General features: G+C 42.4%; 1 protein-coding gene across 4 annotated transcripts in view; it reads left to right on the top strand.

Annotated features, from left to right (window-relative positions):
- The first annotated feature begins 1057 nt into the window (after nt 1-1057).
- The window catches only part of lpin2 (lipin 2), a 119503-nt gene continuing 100133 nt past the window's right edge, over nt 1058-20427 (top strand). For 2 of the 4 annotated variants that reach the window (XM_085992790.1, XM_085992791.1), the window contains exon 1: nt 17964-18151. In XM_085992790.1, the coding sequence (XP_085848916.1) occupies nt 18065-18151 (87 nt within the window). In that variant the 5' untranslated portion in view covers nt 17964-18064. Of the gene's footprint in view, nt 1237-17962; nt 18152-20427 lie in introns of those variants that run through there. The other 2 variants (XM_085992792.1, XM_085992793.1) reach the window with 2 other exon arrangements.

Consider the following 20427-nt stretch of genomic DNA (forward strand, 5'->3'; position numbering starts at 1 on the left):
GGCAGGAATGACATATGAGAGATTGAGTCAATTGGGCTTGTACTCGCTGGAGTTTAGAAGAATGAGAGGGGACCTCATCGAAATTTATAAAATTCTAACAGGACTAGACAGACTAGATGCTGGAAGGATGTTCCCGATGGTCAGTGAGTCCAGAACCAGGGGTCACAGTCTAAGGATAAGGGGTAAGCCATTTAGGACAGAGGTGAGGAAGAATTTCTTCACCCAGAGAGTGGTGAACCTGTGGAATTCTCTACCAAAGAAGGCAGTAGAGGCCAACTCATTAAATATATTCAAGAAGGAGTTGGATATATTTCTTAAGGCTAAAGGGATCAAAGGATATGGAGAGAAGGCAGGAACAGGGTACTGAATTTGGACGATCAGCCATGATCTAGTTGAATGGCAAAACAGGCTCGAGGGGCCGAATGGCCTACTCCTGCTCCTATCTTCTATGTTTCTATGTGCCCATGAGATTTGTGCCGTTTTATATTAGATAGTTTATAAGAGAGGGAAAAGAAAGACTTCTCCAGCAAACATTAAAATAATCAGTTATCCCCATCTTGGAAGTGTATTACAGCCTGGAGACTATTAAGACTAATTTGCTTCACCTTGGCTGTGAGCCGCCGCCCGGAGCCACTGACTGGATGTGCGCGCTCCCGCCCGGAGCCACTGACTGGATGCGCGCGCCCGCCCGCCCGGAGCCACTGACTGGGTGCGCGCGCCCACCCGGAGCCACTGACTGGGTGCGCGCGCCCGCCCGGAGCCACTGACTGGGTGCACGCGCCCGCCCGGAGCCACTGACTGAGTGCGCGCGCCCGCCCGGAGCCACTGACTGGATGCGCGCGTCCGCCCGCCCGGAGCCACTGACTGGGTGCGCGCGCCCACCCGGAGCCACTGACTGGGTGCGCGCGCCCGCCCGGAGCCACTGACTGGGTGCACGCGCCCGCCTGGAGCCACTGACTGAGTGCGCGCGCCCGCCCGGAGCCGCGGACTGGGTGCGCGTGCCCGCCTGGAGCCGTGGACTGGGTGCGCGCGCTTGGAGGCACAGCCAGAGCGCCGGGTCACGTGGGCCGGCCTTTCGCAGACAGAATTGGAACTGGAACCAGAATAGGAAGCGCAACGTTCCACAGCATCATTTTCGCTTCTCTGTTGCACTTGCTGGGTGGCGGCGGCGGCTCCGGGCTGTGAATTGAACGAGCAGCAACACAGAGAAGTTTCAGCTGTGCCACTCCAGCAAAGGTAAGCGACCCGAATCCCTCTCACCCTTTTGTTCCTTTTTTGGGAGCCGGCTGGCCAAGCTCCTGTTATTGCTACTGCCCGGCTAACGGTTCCCCTTCTCACCCGTTTTCCGAACCATGTTGGCAGCGCTGCTCACTACATTTATTTTTGTGGTTCTGCTTGATGTCGCTTTTAAATCATTGTTTTTTTGTTTTCATGATGGTTTTGAGGGTTGTATTAGTTGGTTGCTCCCCCCATTGCGTTTTTGCTGGGTGCCACCCCACCCATCCAGAGTCACCCACAGCAGGATGCCTGCACGCAGTAATCGTTCTGTAATAGGGGCATTCCGCAAATGTATGTTATTAAGTGATGCTGGTTATTACTTTCTTTTGCCGGTCAGTATGTGTGCTGCTAAGATGGCACTTAGAAAAAGACTTACATTTATATAGTGCCTTTTATGGCAGCTGATCAATCATAGAATCGTAAAAATTTACAACACAGAAGGAGGCCATTCGGCCCATCTTATCCGTGTGGCGGACAAAGCTATCCATCCCAATCCCACTTTCCAGCTCTTGGTCTGTATCCTCGTCGGTTACAGCACTTCAAGTGCACATCCAAGTACTTTTTAAATGTGACTAGGGTCTCTGCCTCTACCACCCTTTCAGGCAGTGAGTTCCAGACCCCCACCACCCTCTGGATGAAAAACATTCTCCTCAAATCCCTGCTAAACCTCCTACCAATTACTTTAAATCTATGCCCCCTGGTTATTCTGCTAAGGGAAATAGGTCCTTCCTATCCACTCTATCTAGGCCCCTCAATTTTATACACCTCAATTAGGTCTCCCCTCAGCCTCCTCTGTTCCAAAGAAAACAACCCCAGCCTATCCAATCTTTCGTCATTGCTAAAATTCCCCAGCCCAGGCAACATCCTCATAAATCTCCTCTGCACCTCCTCCAGTGCAATCACATCCTTCCTGTAATGTGGTGACCAGATCTGTACACAGTATTCTAGCTGCAGCCTAACTAGTGTTTTATACAGTTCAAGCATAACCTCCCTGCTCTTATTCTATGCCTCGGCTAATAAAGGCAGGTATTCCATATGCTGCCTTATCTACCTGTCTTGCTACCTTCGGGGATCTGTGAACATGCACTCCAAGGTCCCTCTGCACTCTGTGTCCTACCATTTATTGTGCATTCCCTTGCCTTGTTAGCCCTCCCCAAATACATTACCTCACACTTCCCCAGATTGAATTCCATTTGCCACTATTCTGTCCACCTGACTAGTCCATTGATATCTTCCTGCAGTCTACAGCTTTCTTCTTCATTATCAACTACACGGCCAATTTTTGTATCATCTGCAAACTTCTTAATCATACTTCCTACATTCAAGTTCAAATCATTGATATATACCACAAAAAGCAAAGGACCCAGTACTGAGCCCTGTGGAACCCCACTGGAAACAGCCTTCCAGTCACAAAAACACCCTTTGACCATTACCCTTTGTTTCCTGCCTCTGAGCCAATTTCGGATCCAACTTTGCTTTGGATCCCATGGGCTTTTACTTTCGTGACCAGTCTGCCATGCGGGACCTTATCAAAAGCCTTGCTAAAATCCATATAAACTACATCAAACATGCTACCCTCATCAATCCTCCTTGTTACCACCTCAAAAAATTCAATCAAGTTAGTCAGACACAGCCTTCCCTTAACAAATCCATGCTGACTGTTCCTGATTAATCCATGTCTTTCTAAATGAAGATTTATCCTGTCCCTCAGAATTTTTTCCAATAATTTTTCCACCATCGAGGTTAGGCTGACTGGCCTGTAATTACTCAGTCTATCCCTTTCTCCCTTTTTTAAACAACGGTACCACATTAGCAATCCTCCAGTCCTCCGGCACCACACCTGTAGCCAGAGAGGATTGGAAAATGGTCAGAGCCTCTGCTATTTCCTCTGTTACTTCTCTTAACAGTCTGGGATACATTTCATTCGGGCCTGGCGATTTATCCACTTTCAAAGATGCTAAACACCATAATACTTTCTCTTTCACTATGCTTATTTCATCTAATATTTCACACTCCTCTTCCCTGATTGCAATTTTTGCATCGCCCCTCTGTGAAAACAGACACAAAGTATTCATTTAAGAACCATACCCATATCTTCCGCCTCCACGCACAGGTTACCTTTATGGTCCCTAATAGGCCCTACTCTTTAGTTATCCTCTTGCTCTTAATGTATTTTAAAATGTTAAGTTTATCACATTAAGCTGTGATTTCTGCTGTTTTAAATTAATGTTGATATCTTCACTGGTTTGTTTGGACGAATACCCTGCCTACCTCAGTATCTATGTAATTATATTTTACATGTTTTATTTAAATATGGCAGTGGTCTTACAGATGCAACATGTCTCGATCATTTTGAATATACTGCGATCATTAGTTATGTTGATTTTTGACTTGGGCCTGAACTAAACTACTAAATGGCCGTAAATTGAATACTTAGGGTTGTGATCCTTGCAAATAGGCAGAGTAATATTTTCTAACTTTATTCCATTACTGTATAAGCAGTGTGTCTAATTGCAGCATTCCTTTTTACAAAAATCTCTGACCTGACCGTTTTCCTATCCTTTATTAATAAATGACTGCTCGCTACTGTGTTAGTGATCTCCGCTAGGGCCACAGTGGTCATTCCAGTTGGTCTTGTGTATGTCTGGGTTGGCTGGGGGTGGAAGCAGCAGGATTCCTAGTATTGATTGTGATTCAGCAATCCCAGGTGGAAGTACTTGTGTGCAGATGTCGGGTGTAGCAGGCTGGTCAACAAAAGCTCACAATTAGAAAGACTTGCAGTGGAGTACTTGCTGTCCACCTAAAGAATTACCATCTGGTTGAGGTAGTGGAAGCTTGCTGTTAGTCATAGAATTATACTTCAATATGCCTTGCTGTCTTCAGAAGAGGGGTAAACAAAGATAACTAACTGGAGGAGGGGGGGGGGGAAGCATAGACTAGAAACTACTTTATATATTGTATGGGGCAAAATCTCCCCTTTTTAGAGGGATTAGTAAACAAATATAATTATCCTAAGGATTGATGCATGCTGGGCTTTTGCTTGCTGTTTTATGTGTGAAGTTGGTAACCGTTTTTAGTGATTTTTTTTAAAGTTTCAAATGTGAAATGTATGTGTTGTGTTGACCAAATATATATATATATATATATATATATATATATAATATATTTGCAATGTTTGCAGTTACAACTGGCTCTTCAAATCTATTTGCTTTTTTCATAAGCCACAGCTGTAAACCAGATGAGTGGCTTACACAAAAATGAATCCTGTTCTGACATCAGGCTGATATACTACAAGTATTGGTACCTGATGAGATTGTTGTGGTGTTTATTCTTTATTGCCGGTTTTGCATCTCTTAATAATTAGGGATAGTAGACCTCTGCACATGTATTGATGCATCATTTTAGCTTTGCATCATTACAAAATGTGTAGTACAGGAGACACTTTGGTATCCGGGACCGGGATGGTGCCGGTTGATTAAAAATTCTGGATGACGGAGAGGGTTATCTACTGAGGCTATTTTTAACAAGCAAAAATTTAAAAAATCAAGAAATGTGCAGTACAGGTAGACTGTCCTTTATCCGAACTTCCGAAAACCGAAACCCTCTGAAAACCGAAAGATTTTTCGTTCAGCGTAAGTCGTGCACACGACGGCGACCGCCAACCCCCCCACCCCCGACAAATTTCCCAGTCTTATAAAATATTTTCCGAAAACCGAAACACGGCTGGTCCCGAGGTTTTCGGATAAAGGATAGTCTACCTGTATACAGTAATTGGGTACTCACCTACACCACAGGAGAGTCAGGTGTTCGGACTTCCGACAGCACCAAGAAGCCGAGTAGTGGCAGTTTGGAGAACTACACCCACTGACAAACTCGGTCACTGTGGGAGACTCGGACTCGGCAACATTTCTGGTTATTGAGGTATTTTTAGTGTATGAATTTTGCCGGTTAATCGAGAATTCTGGATATTTAGGTGCAGTTTAAATGAGAGTTTCCTGTATAATTGGGAAATGTTGTACTGCAGGCTCTAGGGGCTCAATGGCCTACTCCTGTTCCTATGTTGCTATAAATACTTTTTTTTAAAGTAACCCCTCTTGATTCAAATATCACGGTGTTTTTGTGGTTAAGGTTGTAATCTGTCTGAATAGGAATTCAAACTAGTGGGTAGACTTCTTAAGCAGGTATTAAATGAAGAGAACAAAGAAATGACCCATAGGTAAAGCTCTTGGATTGTGTGTACATATGTGAGCATGTATACAGAGACCTTGTGTGGCCGATATGTTGGCCCATATTTTCCAATCGAATCGAAATGCATGCGCTGAAAACCGGCATTTCTGACCTGTCTAGAATCCTCTTGACAGATCGGACGCCTGTCCCGGAGAAGGGCCTCTGCGGGTGGAGAGTTCCGCTTTCTGCAGAATCTCCGCCCGCTGAAATCACTTAAAAATCTTACTGCTTTTACCAGCATAAGAGTTTTAAAAAGTTTATAAAAAATAAAAAAATAAAAAATTTTCACTCATTTATAATTCTAAAATACCTTTAAAAAAGGTAAGTTTATTTTTAGCCCTGTAAAAAAAAAAACTTTATTTTTCAAAAAATTAAATCTTTGTTAAAATTACATTAAATTAAATATTTTTAAACTCATTTTAAAAATGTGATGGTTTTTTAAAAATGTATTTAATGTTTTGATGTCTTTTTTTTCCAGTGATCCCCATTCATACTTTTGACAGATAGACCTATAAACAGTATGAAGGGGGATTCCTTTTTCCCATTGGCTCGCCTGGCCCACGTGATCCCAGGGACGCTTGTGAACCGCATGCACCCCTGGGAATACGTGGGCCCTGCGCATTTTGTCGTGGCGGCCCAGGAGCGGAAGTGTCCAGACCTTGGCAGCCCTCGGGTAAGGGTGTAGATTTTTTCCCCGATAGGAGACATCCACACGCAGGAAGCCTCCTATTGGAAATTACGGGCCATTTTGTTTTTCAGGAGAGGAGCAGCCCCAGTTATGTTCATAGCTGCAGACATTTTCAGTTTCTTCCCAAGTTACCCTTTAGGACAAGTAAATTCTTGTTTACTTCTAAACTACTTTAGAATTTTTTTTTGTGATTTTTAAATGTGCCAAATCATCCTGGGAAAAGAGCGATGAGTTCACGATGCCCACTGTTAATGAACAAATTGGCCAGCAAGTTGAGGGTAAGAGGAGATACGCTGCGAGTTACGAATCTCCCGAACTTGCTGGTTGATTTACGCTACTCTGGCGTTTGCCTCATACAAACGGAAGCTCACTTTTAGTTTCCATGTTATTTTTAAGAACTTGCTGGATTTGCACATTCATTGATCATTAAACTTGCTGTAGAAAGTTAGGACTCATAATTAACAGCATAAGTACCCTTTTAACGACATGATAATTCTTAATGCAATGCCAATCAATCTCTGTCCCAGAAATGGAACAATTTAAACTGTTGGGTCTCATTCCTGCATGATAATTCTTCTTGGAGATTTAAAAAATTGCAAATTTTAAAATTATTTTCTTCCTTTTCCTCACTCTCGGTCTCTCAATCCAAACTTTCTTTCCCCCCTCATTAATTCTCTTCCTGATTTAACATTTAATTCACCCACTCTAATTCAACCTCCTTCTCTGTCGTTTCTCTTTCTTTCTCAATCTTTAAATCTTATTGGTTAAGGAGAGGGACTGTTGGTCTCGTCGTTCACCTGAGGCCCAGATGTTGCGTTGCCCTTGCTGTGCCTTTATCAGCTCGCACTTTCAGCAAGTTAATTCACAAATTATATTCAAGCTGAAAAGTGCAGGAAAGTGTCTTAACAGCAGACACTGCGAGATGCCCCACTCCAGCAAGATTGGGCCCAATAACATCATTGTTTTACAAGTCTTAAAAAAGCTGTTGGAGCTCTGATTAACTTTAACAAACCATGTGCTTTTCTTTTTATATTTATATCAGTTGTGAGTATTTGTGCTTCAGTTGAGTACTGCTGGCCCCAAAAGGAAAAAAAAACAATTTGGATGAGTTACTTAAAAGGAAAGTGTAAGGAGCTGGGTTTGCATCAGTAGTTTGACTTTTACTGTTTGTATTTCTCTTTCCCATCCCCATTTCCACTATAATGGTGTGCATTTAGTAACACTTTCACCTCAGTAGTGTCATTAATACTCAGTTTAAAATAGCAAAAATCCCAAAATAGGCACAAAATGATGAAGCGTTTTTTTTACTAATGATGAAAGGGGATTCCTGGCATTGCATTTCCCTCGAGTCTGTAATTTATTTCACATTTGATATAATTTTAGCAAGTTGCTGAAGTGTATATCGATTATAAACCTGTTTATTTGTAATGCGTATAACAGAATGTTAATATCTTAGTGTTGCTAGATCAGGGGCTTTAAATCCCTGAAGTAGGACTATGCAAGTAAATGTCTAGGCTAAAATCAAAGTTTGAGTGTGAGCCCCATGTTCTGACTACCACTGGTCCACTTATTGTAAGGGGGAACATGCAACTGAGGCCTCTGGATTGTGGCTAAGCATTTTGGAACCAGAACAATATCAGAAAACCTGAATACAAAAGCATATTTCTGACAGTCATCGACCGGAAGTGTTAACTCGGTTTCTCTCTCCACAGATGCTGCCTGACCTGCTGAGTATTTCCAGCATTTTCTGTTTTTATGTCAGAAAACCTGACGCTTGCAAGACTGCATGATTAGACAGTAAAGTTTTCCCAACTTAGATGAAAAAGAGCTATGTTCATTGTGTTAAGCACTTGATGTCTAGTTTCCTCATTGGATTAGGGGAAGAAAATAATTTTGTCAATATTTCCAGCTTAATGAGACTACCAACCTTTTGTGTATTATTGGGCATTTAATCCTCAGCACACAAGCATCCTTTTCAGCAGGGATCACTGGGTATCAATCAAGAGCAGGAATCCTGACTGAGTTTCTCCTTCATTGCCCAAGACTCTGCTTGAGATTAGCTAGCAAAACACCGATCAGTAATCAAACCTGCAATTTTCTGTTGTGTACTGCTGGGCTACATGAACTAATTGTATTTGGGAGTTGAAAATACAGTTATCCAAAATTTACTACATTTGCGAGTAAAAAATCATCAATTAGTACTGCTCCAAACTATTATGTTGGGTGAAGACAGGATCAGATTTGCCTTTGATGCTGAGCCTGCCAAAGTTCACAAACTGGCACATGGTGAATGGACACTAGGCAAGTTACCAGAATTTGACAAGAACCCATTAAGATATTTTATTTGGTTCTTTTCAAACACGGGAAAATGCAATTAATGTTTAATAATCATGCATCCATCTGTAAATCTTCTCTCCTTGATATTACTGAGCCCCCTCAGTAGCCTTATGTTAAATGCACTGCATGGTGTGGTACAGCTGATCTTGTCAGTGGTGCTACAGTTGGTCTCGAAAGGGGATGAAGTTTTTTTGTTCGTTCCTGGGATGTGGGCATCGCTAGCAAGGCCAGCATTTATTGCCCATTCCTAATTGCCCTCGAGAAGGTGGTGGTGAGCCGCCGCCTTGAACAGCTGGAGTCCGTGTGGTGAAGGTACTCCCACCGTGCTGTTAGGTAGGGAGTTCCAGGATTCTGACTCGGCGATATACTTCCAAGTCAGGATGGTGTGTGACTTGGAGGTGATGGGTGTTCTCATGCGCCTGCTGCCCTTGTCCTTCTAGGTGGAAGAGGTCACGGGTTTGGGAGGTGCTACCGAAGAAGCCTTGGTTAGTTGCTGCAGTAGATGGTACATACTGCAGCCACGGTACACTGGTGGTGGAGGGAGTGAATGGCACCCCATCCACCACCTTAAACAATCAAGTGGGCTGATTTGTCCTGGATGGTGTCGAGCTTCTTGAGTGTTGTTGGAGCTGCACTCATCCAGGCAAATGGAGAGTATTCCATCACACTCCTGACTTGTGCCTTGTAGATCATCATCGTCGCTGGGTCAAAATCCTGGAACTCCCTACTTAACAGCACTATGGGAGTACCTTCACCACACGGACTACAGCGGTTCAAGAATGTGGCTCACCACCACCTTCTCGAGGGCAATTAGGGATAGACAATAAACGCCCATATCCCATTAAAAAAAAAACGAATTAAAAAAAAAAATGGTGGAAAGACTTTGGGAAGTCAGGAGATGAGACACTCGCTGTAGTATACCCAGCCTCTGATCTGCTCTTGTTGCCACAGTATTTATGTGGCTGATCCAGTTAAGTTTCTGGTCAGTGGTGACCCCCAGGATGTTAATGGTGGGGTGTTCAGTGATGGTAATGCTGTTGAATGTCAAGCGGCTGTGGTTAGACTTTCGCTTGTTGAAGTTGCTAACATTCCTGTTCCTGATTGCTGTCTAGTGACTCTTGCTGGAAAATCCTTGTGTATTTAGGCTTGACGATAGAATTGAGTTTAGCTTGACTGAGATTCTTGCCACTGTTAGCTAAAAGCTTTGTTGAATCTTGCTGTCGAGGCTCAACACATGGAGGATGGCCATTTGGGATTCTTTTGATACTGGACAAGCTGAAAATTCCAGCCAATATACCCAAGCACTGACTTATTCCCTAATTAAATTAAGAGTTTTAATTGAAATCTATGTTTCCTTCTCTCATTGCTCACTTGGTTAGTTTAAAAAAAAAAGACACCTTCCAGTTTGACATTAGAATTTGTGCCCATGTCATGAATCCTGCTGCAAAATGATTGCTTTAAGAAGGGCAAGCAATCTGCATTTTGAAGAAAAATTATTCAAGCATTTGGAAACTGGACCCAATTTGACCCTTTTTGACTGCTTTAATTTTGTGGGAATTCATTAACTTGTTTAAAGGATTACAGTGCTACTGTTTTTTTCACATCTAATTTTAGTTCTGAAATGGAGAAATATCTACTTTATTTTCATGTAATAACTGACTACACTTCAGAAGTACTCTGGCTGTGAAGCACTTTGGGACATCCTGATTTTGCTCAAGGCACTACATAAAAACATGTTTTCTTTAATGTTAAATTAATGTTCTACAAAAGTAGAATTTAAGAACTATAAATCAAGGGACATTCAAATTAGATTATTTTTGAAATGAGCTGTGTGTAGAATTTGCAATGAAAACTGTATTTAGTGCAGATATTTCATTGTAGATTTTGGCTTTTTTAAATGGAGCACAAGCACACACGTTTGTCTAGAAATTGGTATTGTGGGGACAGTAAGGTTCTTGCCTTTGTTTTTGACCCTTGCGTGTAACTGACATCCAATAGTTTTCCCAGTAGAAAACTGAAAATACTTGTTTTCGTAAGGCTTGATGTACAGAGTGTCTGTTTACATTTTGAAATGTATCTTTTTTTCATCATCCTTGAATACCATGGAAAATATGCAGCCAAGTCCCCAAACAAAACCAGCACTGAGTAATATCCTTGGCTGTTTACAAAGGTCTACACTAGGTTGCATGACTGCATAGAAGGTCAGCTTATTGTTCTAGTTAGCGATGAGTTGTGAGCAGGAATGCTTTTTACTGCAGTGTAAGTTACTGACCTCAAGTTACTTTAAATCAGGCCCTGGAGTTTTCAAGGATTTCCAGTGTAAAGTGCTACTCTTCAACATACCATAAACTAGGTTTAACCTTCCTTTTTCGAGGGAAGTGCCATGAACAATAATAACCTTTAGATTTTCAGTCATTTATGTACTGCATAAACTGTTTCAGTTCAATTTAGACTGATCATCAATGGTCAATTGCATGGCTTGATTGCTGAATTAGTACAATGAAGTGCAGTTAAAGGAGTCTGAATGAAAAACCAAATTCACTATAATAGGCTGTATTCTGTTTCTAAGTGAGATTTGTTCATTTTCACTCATCTCCCAAACAAATTGTTTCTGGAATTAAACTGAAGTTATCGGGTATGTTTAGATTTGTTGGGATAGTGGCCACAACTGAACTCTGCATTGCATCATCCAGTTTTCGGTACTTCATCTATGAAAGACCAGCATTGATAAAAGACAGCAGCAGAATTCAGGAGGTCAGCATTGGGGATTGTTTGTTGTAAGGGAATTAAATTATTCCCACCCAAAGCAATGCCTCTCCAGAACTGAACTGTACGAACAAAAGACCCCAGCTGCTTTGGTCTCTGTGCATGCATGATTTCTACTGGCTGATTTGCAGATGGAAAATATATTGATGCAGGAAGTTGTGAAGGAGGCTGCAGCCTGCTTGCCAGGAGCCACTGAGTAGCCACTGTGTGGTTGCTTTGCATGAAAATAAATGGAATGGTTAATTTAAATGTGGGGTGGAGGAGGTGGGGAAGGAGGGAGGGGCAGACGGACGGGTGTATTTTTCTTTCTTTCATCACTCCCATTCTGCCTGAACTTGTGATTTCAGACCATTCTATAGGTGTGCGGGACCCCAGTGTTCCAATTTTCTCTTCTAATACTTTGGAAGTAACTTCCAAAAGGCTTTTTTTTTTAAAGTAAAGCTCTTTGGATAAAAATGAAATGTGCCATTTTATGAGGAAATTAGTTAAAATACTGCAACAGTCTTGTTCTTTTTTTCTTGATCTAGCTTCAAAAGAAAAGAAGTTTTGATCAGAACTACTGTAAGTTTAACTGTAGAGTTCCTGAGTAAGATGGGGTTGCATATGTTTGCAGGATTAAAAAAAAAACTATTTATCAAGAATTAAACACTTAGAAGAAGCACTGAGTGTAGCAAGGGCACAGAATGTACTCTGGGTAGGGGATGTTAATGTCCATCACAGAGTGGCTTGGTAGCGCCACTATTGACCGAGTTGGCCGAGTCCTGAAGGACATAGCTGCCAGACTGTGCCTGCGGCAGGTGGTGAGAGAACCAACACAAGTGAAAAATCTACTTGACCTCGTCCTCGCCAATCTACCCGTCGCAGATGCATCTGTCCATGACGGCATTGGTAGCAGTGACCACCGTACAGTCATTGTGGAGACGAAGTCCTGTCTTCACACTGAGGACGCCCTCCATCGTGTTGTGTGGCACTACCACCGTGATAAATGGGATAGATTCAGAACAGAGCGAGCAGCTCAAAACTGGGCATCCATGAGGCGCTGTGAGCCATCAGCCGCAGTAGAATTGTACTCCACAATCTGTAACCTCATGGCCTGGCATATCCCTCACTCTACCATTACCATCAAGCCAGGGGAGCAACCCTGGTTCAATAAGGAGTGTAGAAGAGCATGCCAGGAGCAGCACCAGGCGTACCTAAAAATGAGATGCCAACCTGAGGAAGCTGCAACACAGGACTACATGCATGCTAAACAGCAGAAGCAGCATGCTATGGACAGAGCTAAGCAAACCCACAATCAACGGATCAGATCAAAGCTCTGCAGTCGTGCCACATCCAGTCATGAATATGGTGGACAATTAACCAACTAACTGGAGGAGGAGGCTCCAGGAATATCCCCATTCTCAGTGATGGCGGAGCCCAGCATACGAGTGTGAAAGACAGGGCTGATGTGTTTGCAACCATCTTCAGCCAGAAGTGCCAAGTGGATGATCCATATCGACCTACTCCTGATGTCCCCACCATCACAGAAGCCAGTCTCCAGCCAATTCTATTCACACCACGTGATATCAAGAAATGGCTGAGCGTACTGGGTACAGGAAAAGCTATGGGTCCTGACAACATCCCAGCTACCGTGCTGAAGACTTATGCTCAAACTAGTTGCGCCTCTAGCCAAGCTGTTCCAGTACAACTATAACATTTGGCATTTACCCGACAACGTGGAAAAGCTTTTGTAGTGGGGAAGTTTTAGAAACTATAATCCGGGACAAAAATAAGTCACTTGGACAGGTATGGATTAATTAAGGAAAGCTAGCATGGATTTGTTAAAGGCAAATTGTGTTTAACTAACTTGATTGAGTTTTCTGATGAGGTGACAGAGGGTTGATGAGGGCAATGCAGTTGAGGTGGTGTACATGGACTTCCAAAAGTTGTTTGATAAAGTGCCACATAATAGGCTTGCCATCAAAGTTGAAGCCCATGCAATAATAGGGACAGTGGCAACATGAATATGAAATTGGCTAAGTGACAGGAAACAGAAAATAGTGGTGAACGGTGTCTTTCGGACTGGAGGGAGGTATACAGTGATGTTCCCCAGGGGTCGGTACTAGGACCACTGCTTTTCTTGATACATATTAATGACTTGGATGTGGGTGTACAGGGCACAATTTCAAAATTTGCAGATGAGACAAAGCTTGGAAGTACAGTGAACATTGAAGAGGATAGTGATAGACTTCAAGAAGACATAGACAGGCTGGTGGATTGGGCGGACACGTGGCAGATGAATTTTAACGCAGAAAAGTGTTGTGATACATTGTGATAGAACGAGGAGAGGCATTATAAACTAAAGTGTATAATTCTGAAGGGGGTGCATGAACAGAGACCTGGGGGTATATGGTTACAAATAGTTGAAGGTGGCAGGGCAGGTTGAGAAAGCAGTTAAAAAAGCATATGGGATCCTGGGCTTCATAAATGGAGGCATAGAGTACAAAAGTAAAGAAGTTATAATGAACTTTTATGAAACACTGGTTCGGCCCCAACTGGAGTATTGTCTAATTCTGGGCACCACACTTTAGGAAGGATGTGCAGGCCTTAGAGGGTGCAGAAAAGATTTACAAGAATGGTTCCAGGAATGAGGGACTTCAGTTATGTGGATAGACTGGGGAAGCTGGGGTTGTTCTCCTAGGAGCAGAGAAGGTCGAGAGGAGATTTGATACAGGTGTTCAAAATCATGATGGGTCTAGATAGAGAGAAACTGTTCCCATTGGTGGAAGGGTCAAGAACCAGAGGACACCGATTTAAGGTGATTGGCAGAAGAACCAAAGGTGACATGAGGGAAAAACTCTCTTACTCAGCAAGTGGTTAGGGTCTGGAATTCACTGCCTGAAAGGGTGGTGGAGGTAGGCTCAGTCGTGGCTTTCAAAAGGGAGTTGGACAAGTACCTGAAGGAAAAATAATTTGCAGGGCTATGGGGAAAGGGTGGGGTAGTGCGACTAGCTGAAGTGCTCTTGCAGGGAGTCGGCGCAGGCTCGACGGGTCAAGTGGCCTCCTTCTGTATTGTAACCATTCTACGATTCTATGAAAACTGCCCAGGTATGTCCTGTCCACAAAAAGCAGGACAAATCCAATCTGGCCAATTACCACCCCATCGGTCTACTTCCAATCATCAGCAAAGTGATGGAAGGTGTCATCAACACTGCTATCAAGCAGCACTTAATCATCAACAACCTTCTCACCAATGCTCAGTTTGGGCTCCGCCAGGACCACTCTGCACCAGACGTCATTACAGCTTTGGTCCAAACATGGACAAAAGAGCTGAATTCCAGATGTGAGGTGAGAGTGACTGCCCTTGACATCAAAGCAGCATTTGACCAAATGTGGTATCAAGGAACCTTAGTAAAAATTGAAGTGAGTGGGAATTGGGGGGGGGAAACTCTCCACTGGCTCGAGTCATACCTAGCACAAAGGAAGGTGGTTGTTGTTGGTCAATCATCTCAGCCCCAGGACATCACTGCAGGAGTTCCTCAAGGCAGTGTCCTAGGCCCAACCATCTTCAGCTGCTTTATCAATGACCTTCCCTCCATCATAAGGTCAGAAATGGGGATGTTCGCTGATGATTGCACAGTGTTCAGTTCCATTCGCAACTCCAGATAATTAAGCAGTCCATGCCTGCATGCACCAAGATCTGGACAACATTCAGGCTTGGGCTAATGTGTGGTGCGAATGTTACCTGCCACTTAAGTACCAGGTAATGACTTTCTCCAACAAGCGAGAGTCTAACCACTGCCCCTTGACATTCAACGGCATTACCATCGCCGAATCCCCCACCATCAACATCCTGGGGCTAACCATTGACCAGAAACTTAACTGGACCAGCCACATAAAAAATGTGCCAACGAGCAGGTCAGAGGCTGGGTATTCTGCAGTGAGTGTCTCACCTCCTTACTCCCTAAAGCCTTTCCACCATTTACTAGGCACAAATCGGGAGTGTGCTGGAATACTCTCCACTTGCCTGGATGAGTGCAGCTCCAACATTCAAGAAGCTCGACACCACCAGGACTAAGTAGCCTGCTTGATTGGCACGTCATCCACCATCTTAAACATTCACTCACTCCGCCACTGGCGCACTATAGCTGCAGTGAATACCATCTACAAGATGCACTGCAGCAACTCTTCAAGGCTCCCAAACCCGCAACTTCTACCACCTAGAAGGAAAAGGGCAGCAGGCACATGGGAGCACCATCACATTCAAGTTACACACCATCCTGACTTGGAAGTATATCGCTGTTCCTTCATCGTCGCTGGGTTAAAATCTGGAACTCCCTCCCTAACAATACTGTGGGAGTACCTTCACCACACAGACTGCAGCAGTTCAAGAAGGCGCTCACCACCACCTCCTTGGGCAATAAATGCTGGCCTTGCCAACGACGCCCACATCCCATGAACGAATATTGATAAAATTTTGGCTGCTTTAATTTTGAACGCTTGACAAGTCAAACTGATGCAGTGAATGCAGCAACAATGAATGAATGCATTACCTGAGACAGAAACCTCCATGTCCCTCATAGATTGACCTCTAGCTCTGCATCATGTGATTACATGCCCTGTCTGCAACTGATCTGTCAACTTGAGTCACTACATAGTTCTACTGTACAGTACTAAATGCATGTATTTGGACACCGAAATCAATGTGTTTTAAGCTGACGGTTCTCATCATTTTAAAACACAATATTTAGCAGAATTTGTGTTCTTTAAAGCTTTATGAAAGATAGTGAGTTGAGACACAATAAACTTGATATTTTAAGTGCATTGTCTGGTTATACTTCTGTATTTATACCAGAATTTCAGTTTTTTTGTGCATGGCATTTTAAAAATTCTGACGAAGGGTCACAGACCTGAAACATTAACTCTGTTTCTCTCTCCATGGATACTGCCTGACCTGCTGAGTGTTTCCAGCATTTTCTGTTGTTACAGATTTCCAGCATCCGCAGTATTTTGCTATTTTTAAAGTTCTGTTGGGCAGTGTGATTTACACCCACTGGATCGTGCAGTGGTTTAAAATACCATTGTTTCACTTCTGGATAAGTCATCTCTGCCTGCTAGCTGGCACAAAAGTGGTTTTGCATCAACATAAATGACAAAATTGTGTCTATCACTCTCCCATGTTTTATGAGCTGGATATGACATTCTCCATCATTCTGCATGCCAAAAGAAATGAAATATAATGAGCCTAGAAATCGTTTTGTTCGCTGGCTCCAGAGGCAGCATTTGGTGTTTTGCCAATGATCAGTAGACTTTGTGATTGTCCACCATATTATGCACGTCATGTAAAATTGGGCTGCATATAGGTTGAAAAAATCCAATGTTCTGGATGATTCCCATATTTATCCATGATGCATTTTGCCTCTTTTGTTTTGTTGGATTACATGTATGAATTATGTTTATCACTGTAATGAGAGTGCAAAATGCACATACAGACTGAAATCCCGTCTGAGAAGAGCAGAATTTCAAGGTGGTCATTCCTAGAAGAGAAGTGGCAGTGAATTAAATACTAATGCAATAGTGAAATACTGCAGATGCTGGAAATCTGAAATAAAAACAAAATGCTAGAAATACTCAGCAGGTCAGGCAGTTGCCGAGTATTTCCAGCATTTTCTGTTTTAATTAAGTGGTCACCGTTTTCTAGGAAAACGTGGCACCTCACTTTTTGCACAGCAAGACCCCAGAGACGACAAATGAGAGAAATGCGTTGAGGGATGACTGTTTCCCAATATACTGGAAGAACTCCTCTTCTTCAGATAGTGCCATGGATCTTTTACATTCACTTGAACAGGCAACTGGATCCTCGGTTTAATGTCTCATCCAAAAACAGCAACTCCAATAATGTAGCCTCAGTGAAGTATCAGCCTAGAATATGTGCCCAAACCCTGCAGTGGAGCTTGAACTCTCACTTCTGACTGAGCACTGAGCCAAGTTGACACTAATACATTTAGTTAAGTCTGTCCAATCCAAACTATTTATTTGGTCTTGATCTGTTTTGGCAGATATTTTCCAACTCTGTCACAAGTGGGTATGCTGTGTGGCCCACACGAGAACTGTGAAGCGTTCACTTTATTTTAAGAATGTGTGCACCAATGCTTCTTGGACAATTTTTTTCTGACACTTCTGCTTTTTCCTTTTTGATTTTTTTTGTCTTTTTTAATTCTCAGATTTTGGTTGTTGCAATCAGTGCAAAAGCTGTTTTGGAAGGTTTATTAAGTTCTTCATCGAAAACTCTACTTTGTGCCCATGGATAGTTTCAAAAGTCTGTTTAACTGAGGAAGAAAACAAATACGTCAACAGTAAACATGATTTCAAAACTAGTCAAAAATGTCAACAGTTGCTCCTCAGTGGCATTTGTTTTGTTGCTTTGTGAAAGACATGTGATTTGTTCTAATAATTAACGAGTTCTTGTCGACTTCATAGAATTCCCTCTCTGACATGTGTTTTTGCTAATCAAGATGTGCCTGTTACTATCGATTCAAATTCAGAGTAGCCTTTGACCATATCTTTCTGGTAAGGGGTTGGAGCAGATTTGCTGTTTCTATTGGCTAGTGACTTTTTTTTTTGTTTTCCTTTTCAAGCTGACGTTTAACCAAAAATTGTTTATCAGTCGATGTACTTTGTAATAGTGCACTTGGTAAACTTGGATTCCTGTGAGCGCAAACTATTGGAAAACATCTACAATGAACTAGCGTTTGTGAAATTTTAAAGAGGGGAAATACTCCTTTTAAAATGTATTTCTCCAATGAGGATTGTGATTCTTCAGGAGAAAGTAGCTGTGTAAGTCAAGATAGCAGCTTTGGAAGATCCTGGCTCTGGGTGAGTTTGTGAAGTTGGTATAACTAGGACAATGACACTTAATGGAAAAAAGGATCTGTGATCTTTTTTCATAACTTATGTTAATGTTCTTGCAGTTTGGTTTGTTTTAAGAGCTCTGGAGGTCTCTAGTGTATATTGGGTGGGGTGCAGAATGACACAGTATATTAACAAAGCCTGAAATTTAAAAATGAATATACAGGAAATTCTCGTTTAAAAGGCACCTAAATATCCGGAAATCTCTATTAACCGGCAACATTCAAGAGTAGGTTCAGGTAAGTTTTACTGTATATTAGTGGCCGTGTAACAGGGACTCCTGGATCTGTGGCCGTGTAACCGGTGTGCTGTGTAACGGGGCTCTCGTACCTTGGTAGGTATACCTCTCGGTTATCTGGAATTTTTAATCAACCGGCACCATCCTGGTCCCGTAGGTGCCGGATATCGAAGAGTTTCCTGTAGTTGTAAAATATTTGTATTGTGATCTACATGGTATAGTTACATAGGAATAGGGCATTCAGCCCCTCCAGCCTGTTCTGCCTTCAATCGGATCCTGGCTGATTTGTACCTCCACTCCATTTACCTGCCATTGCTCCATATCCCTTGATACCCTTTTCCCAACAGAAATCTCTGAATCTTAGTCTTGTAAATTTCAATTGACCCAGCATCCACAGCCTTTTTCAGGGAAAGAGTTTTAGATTCCACTACCATTTGTATGAAAAAGTGCTTCCTGATTTCACTCCTCACCAGTTCTAATAAGATTGTGGGAAATAGTTTCTCCGTATATACCCTATCTAACCCCTTTATCATTTAAACACCTCAATTAGCTCTCCCCTCAGCCTTCTAAACTCAAGGGAATTCATGCCAAATTTATGTAACCTGTCCTCATAATTAATCCCTGGTATAATTCTGGTGAAGCTGTGCTGTACCCACTTCCAAAGCCAATATATCTTTCATGAGGTTTGGTGCCCAAAACTGAAGGCAGTACTCCAGATGGGGTCTGACTAAGGCTCTGTACAATTGAAGCATCACTCCTGCACCACCAAACCCCCTGCCCCCACCCCACCCCAGAGATTAAACCAACATTACATTGGCCTTTATAATTACATTTTGTACTTGTGCGCTAGTTTCTAGTGATTTGTGTACGTGAAAACCTAAATCCCTTTGCATGGTTGCAGTATCATTCTACTGAATTACAACATTTAATAAGTAATTAGCAAAATAATTTTGTTTAAAGGACATTGAAAAGCATTTTTTGTGAATTGGACTAAGCCTTAGTTGTATTAGAACTTTGCAGACATACATCGATGGTTCACTCATAAAATTTCTGTTCTGAAATTGGTTTGCAAGTATATGGAGCTATGTATTAAATAGACAACAGTGTCAGTAACTTAGGAGATACTGTACAATCAGCAAGGGCACTCACTATTGAATAAGTAGGGGGACCACCATGACACAGATTTTCAGGTGTGGGGGGTAAGTAGGAAGTAATCGGGAGCGATTGAGAGAATGTATTTAATATTGGATTTTATAACCAGACAGGTGCAGATGACATCCATTTACACAGGAGCTTTATACCCAAGGATTCTACTGAGTATTGTTGGCATATAAATGAGGCTTTTGGCCATTGTTTCACAGATATTTTCCAGATTGAATCACAGAACAGTAATCAAGCAGAGACCTCAAGAAAGGAACAAATGGAATTTTGTCTTTTGGGAGAGACTTTTTATTTACAATGCACTTGCCTCTTTGGCTGATTCAATGCTGCTGTATGAGTGGCTAATAATGTGGGATATCTGAAACTCTCAGGGTGGGAAAGCTGGGATTGACTGCCCTGTTCTTTAGTTGGATTGCCATTTTTTCATGGTTGCCAACAGCAATAAGTTGTCATTTGTGTGGATCAAGTGGTAATATCCAATGTAAAGGCAGAAAATAGGAATAAATTCACCTAGCCTCTATTCTGTGACCTCACTTACCACTGATCAAATTGGAGCCAAAAATTGGAGTGTGATTTGATATAAAGCTAAGATTAAGGGGTGATATAAAGAAGTTGTAAATAGATTCAAGTATATAGAACTATGCCAAAAGAAAAATATTGCGGGTGCTGAAAATCTGTTTCCAGCATTTTCTGTTTTAATTTCACTCAGCCGGTCAGGCAGCATCTGTGGAGAGAGAAACAAAGATGATGTTTCAGGTGGATGACCTTTCATCAGCACTGTCATCACTTCTGCACAAGCAAGCTGTAGTCATTATACCATATCGTGATCACAATAACAATTGTT

The sequence above is a fragment of the Somniosus microcephalus genome, chromosome 7 (assembly GCF_052327205.1).
Source record: "Somniosus microcephalus isolate GS21.2 chromosome 7, FLI_Smic_1.0, whole genome shotgun sequence".
In the NCBI taxonomy this organism is placed as follows: Eukaryota; Metazoa; Chordata; class Chondrichthyes; order Squaliformes; family Somniosidae; genus Somniosus; species Somniosus microcephalus.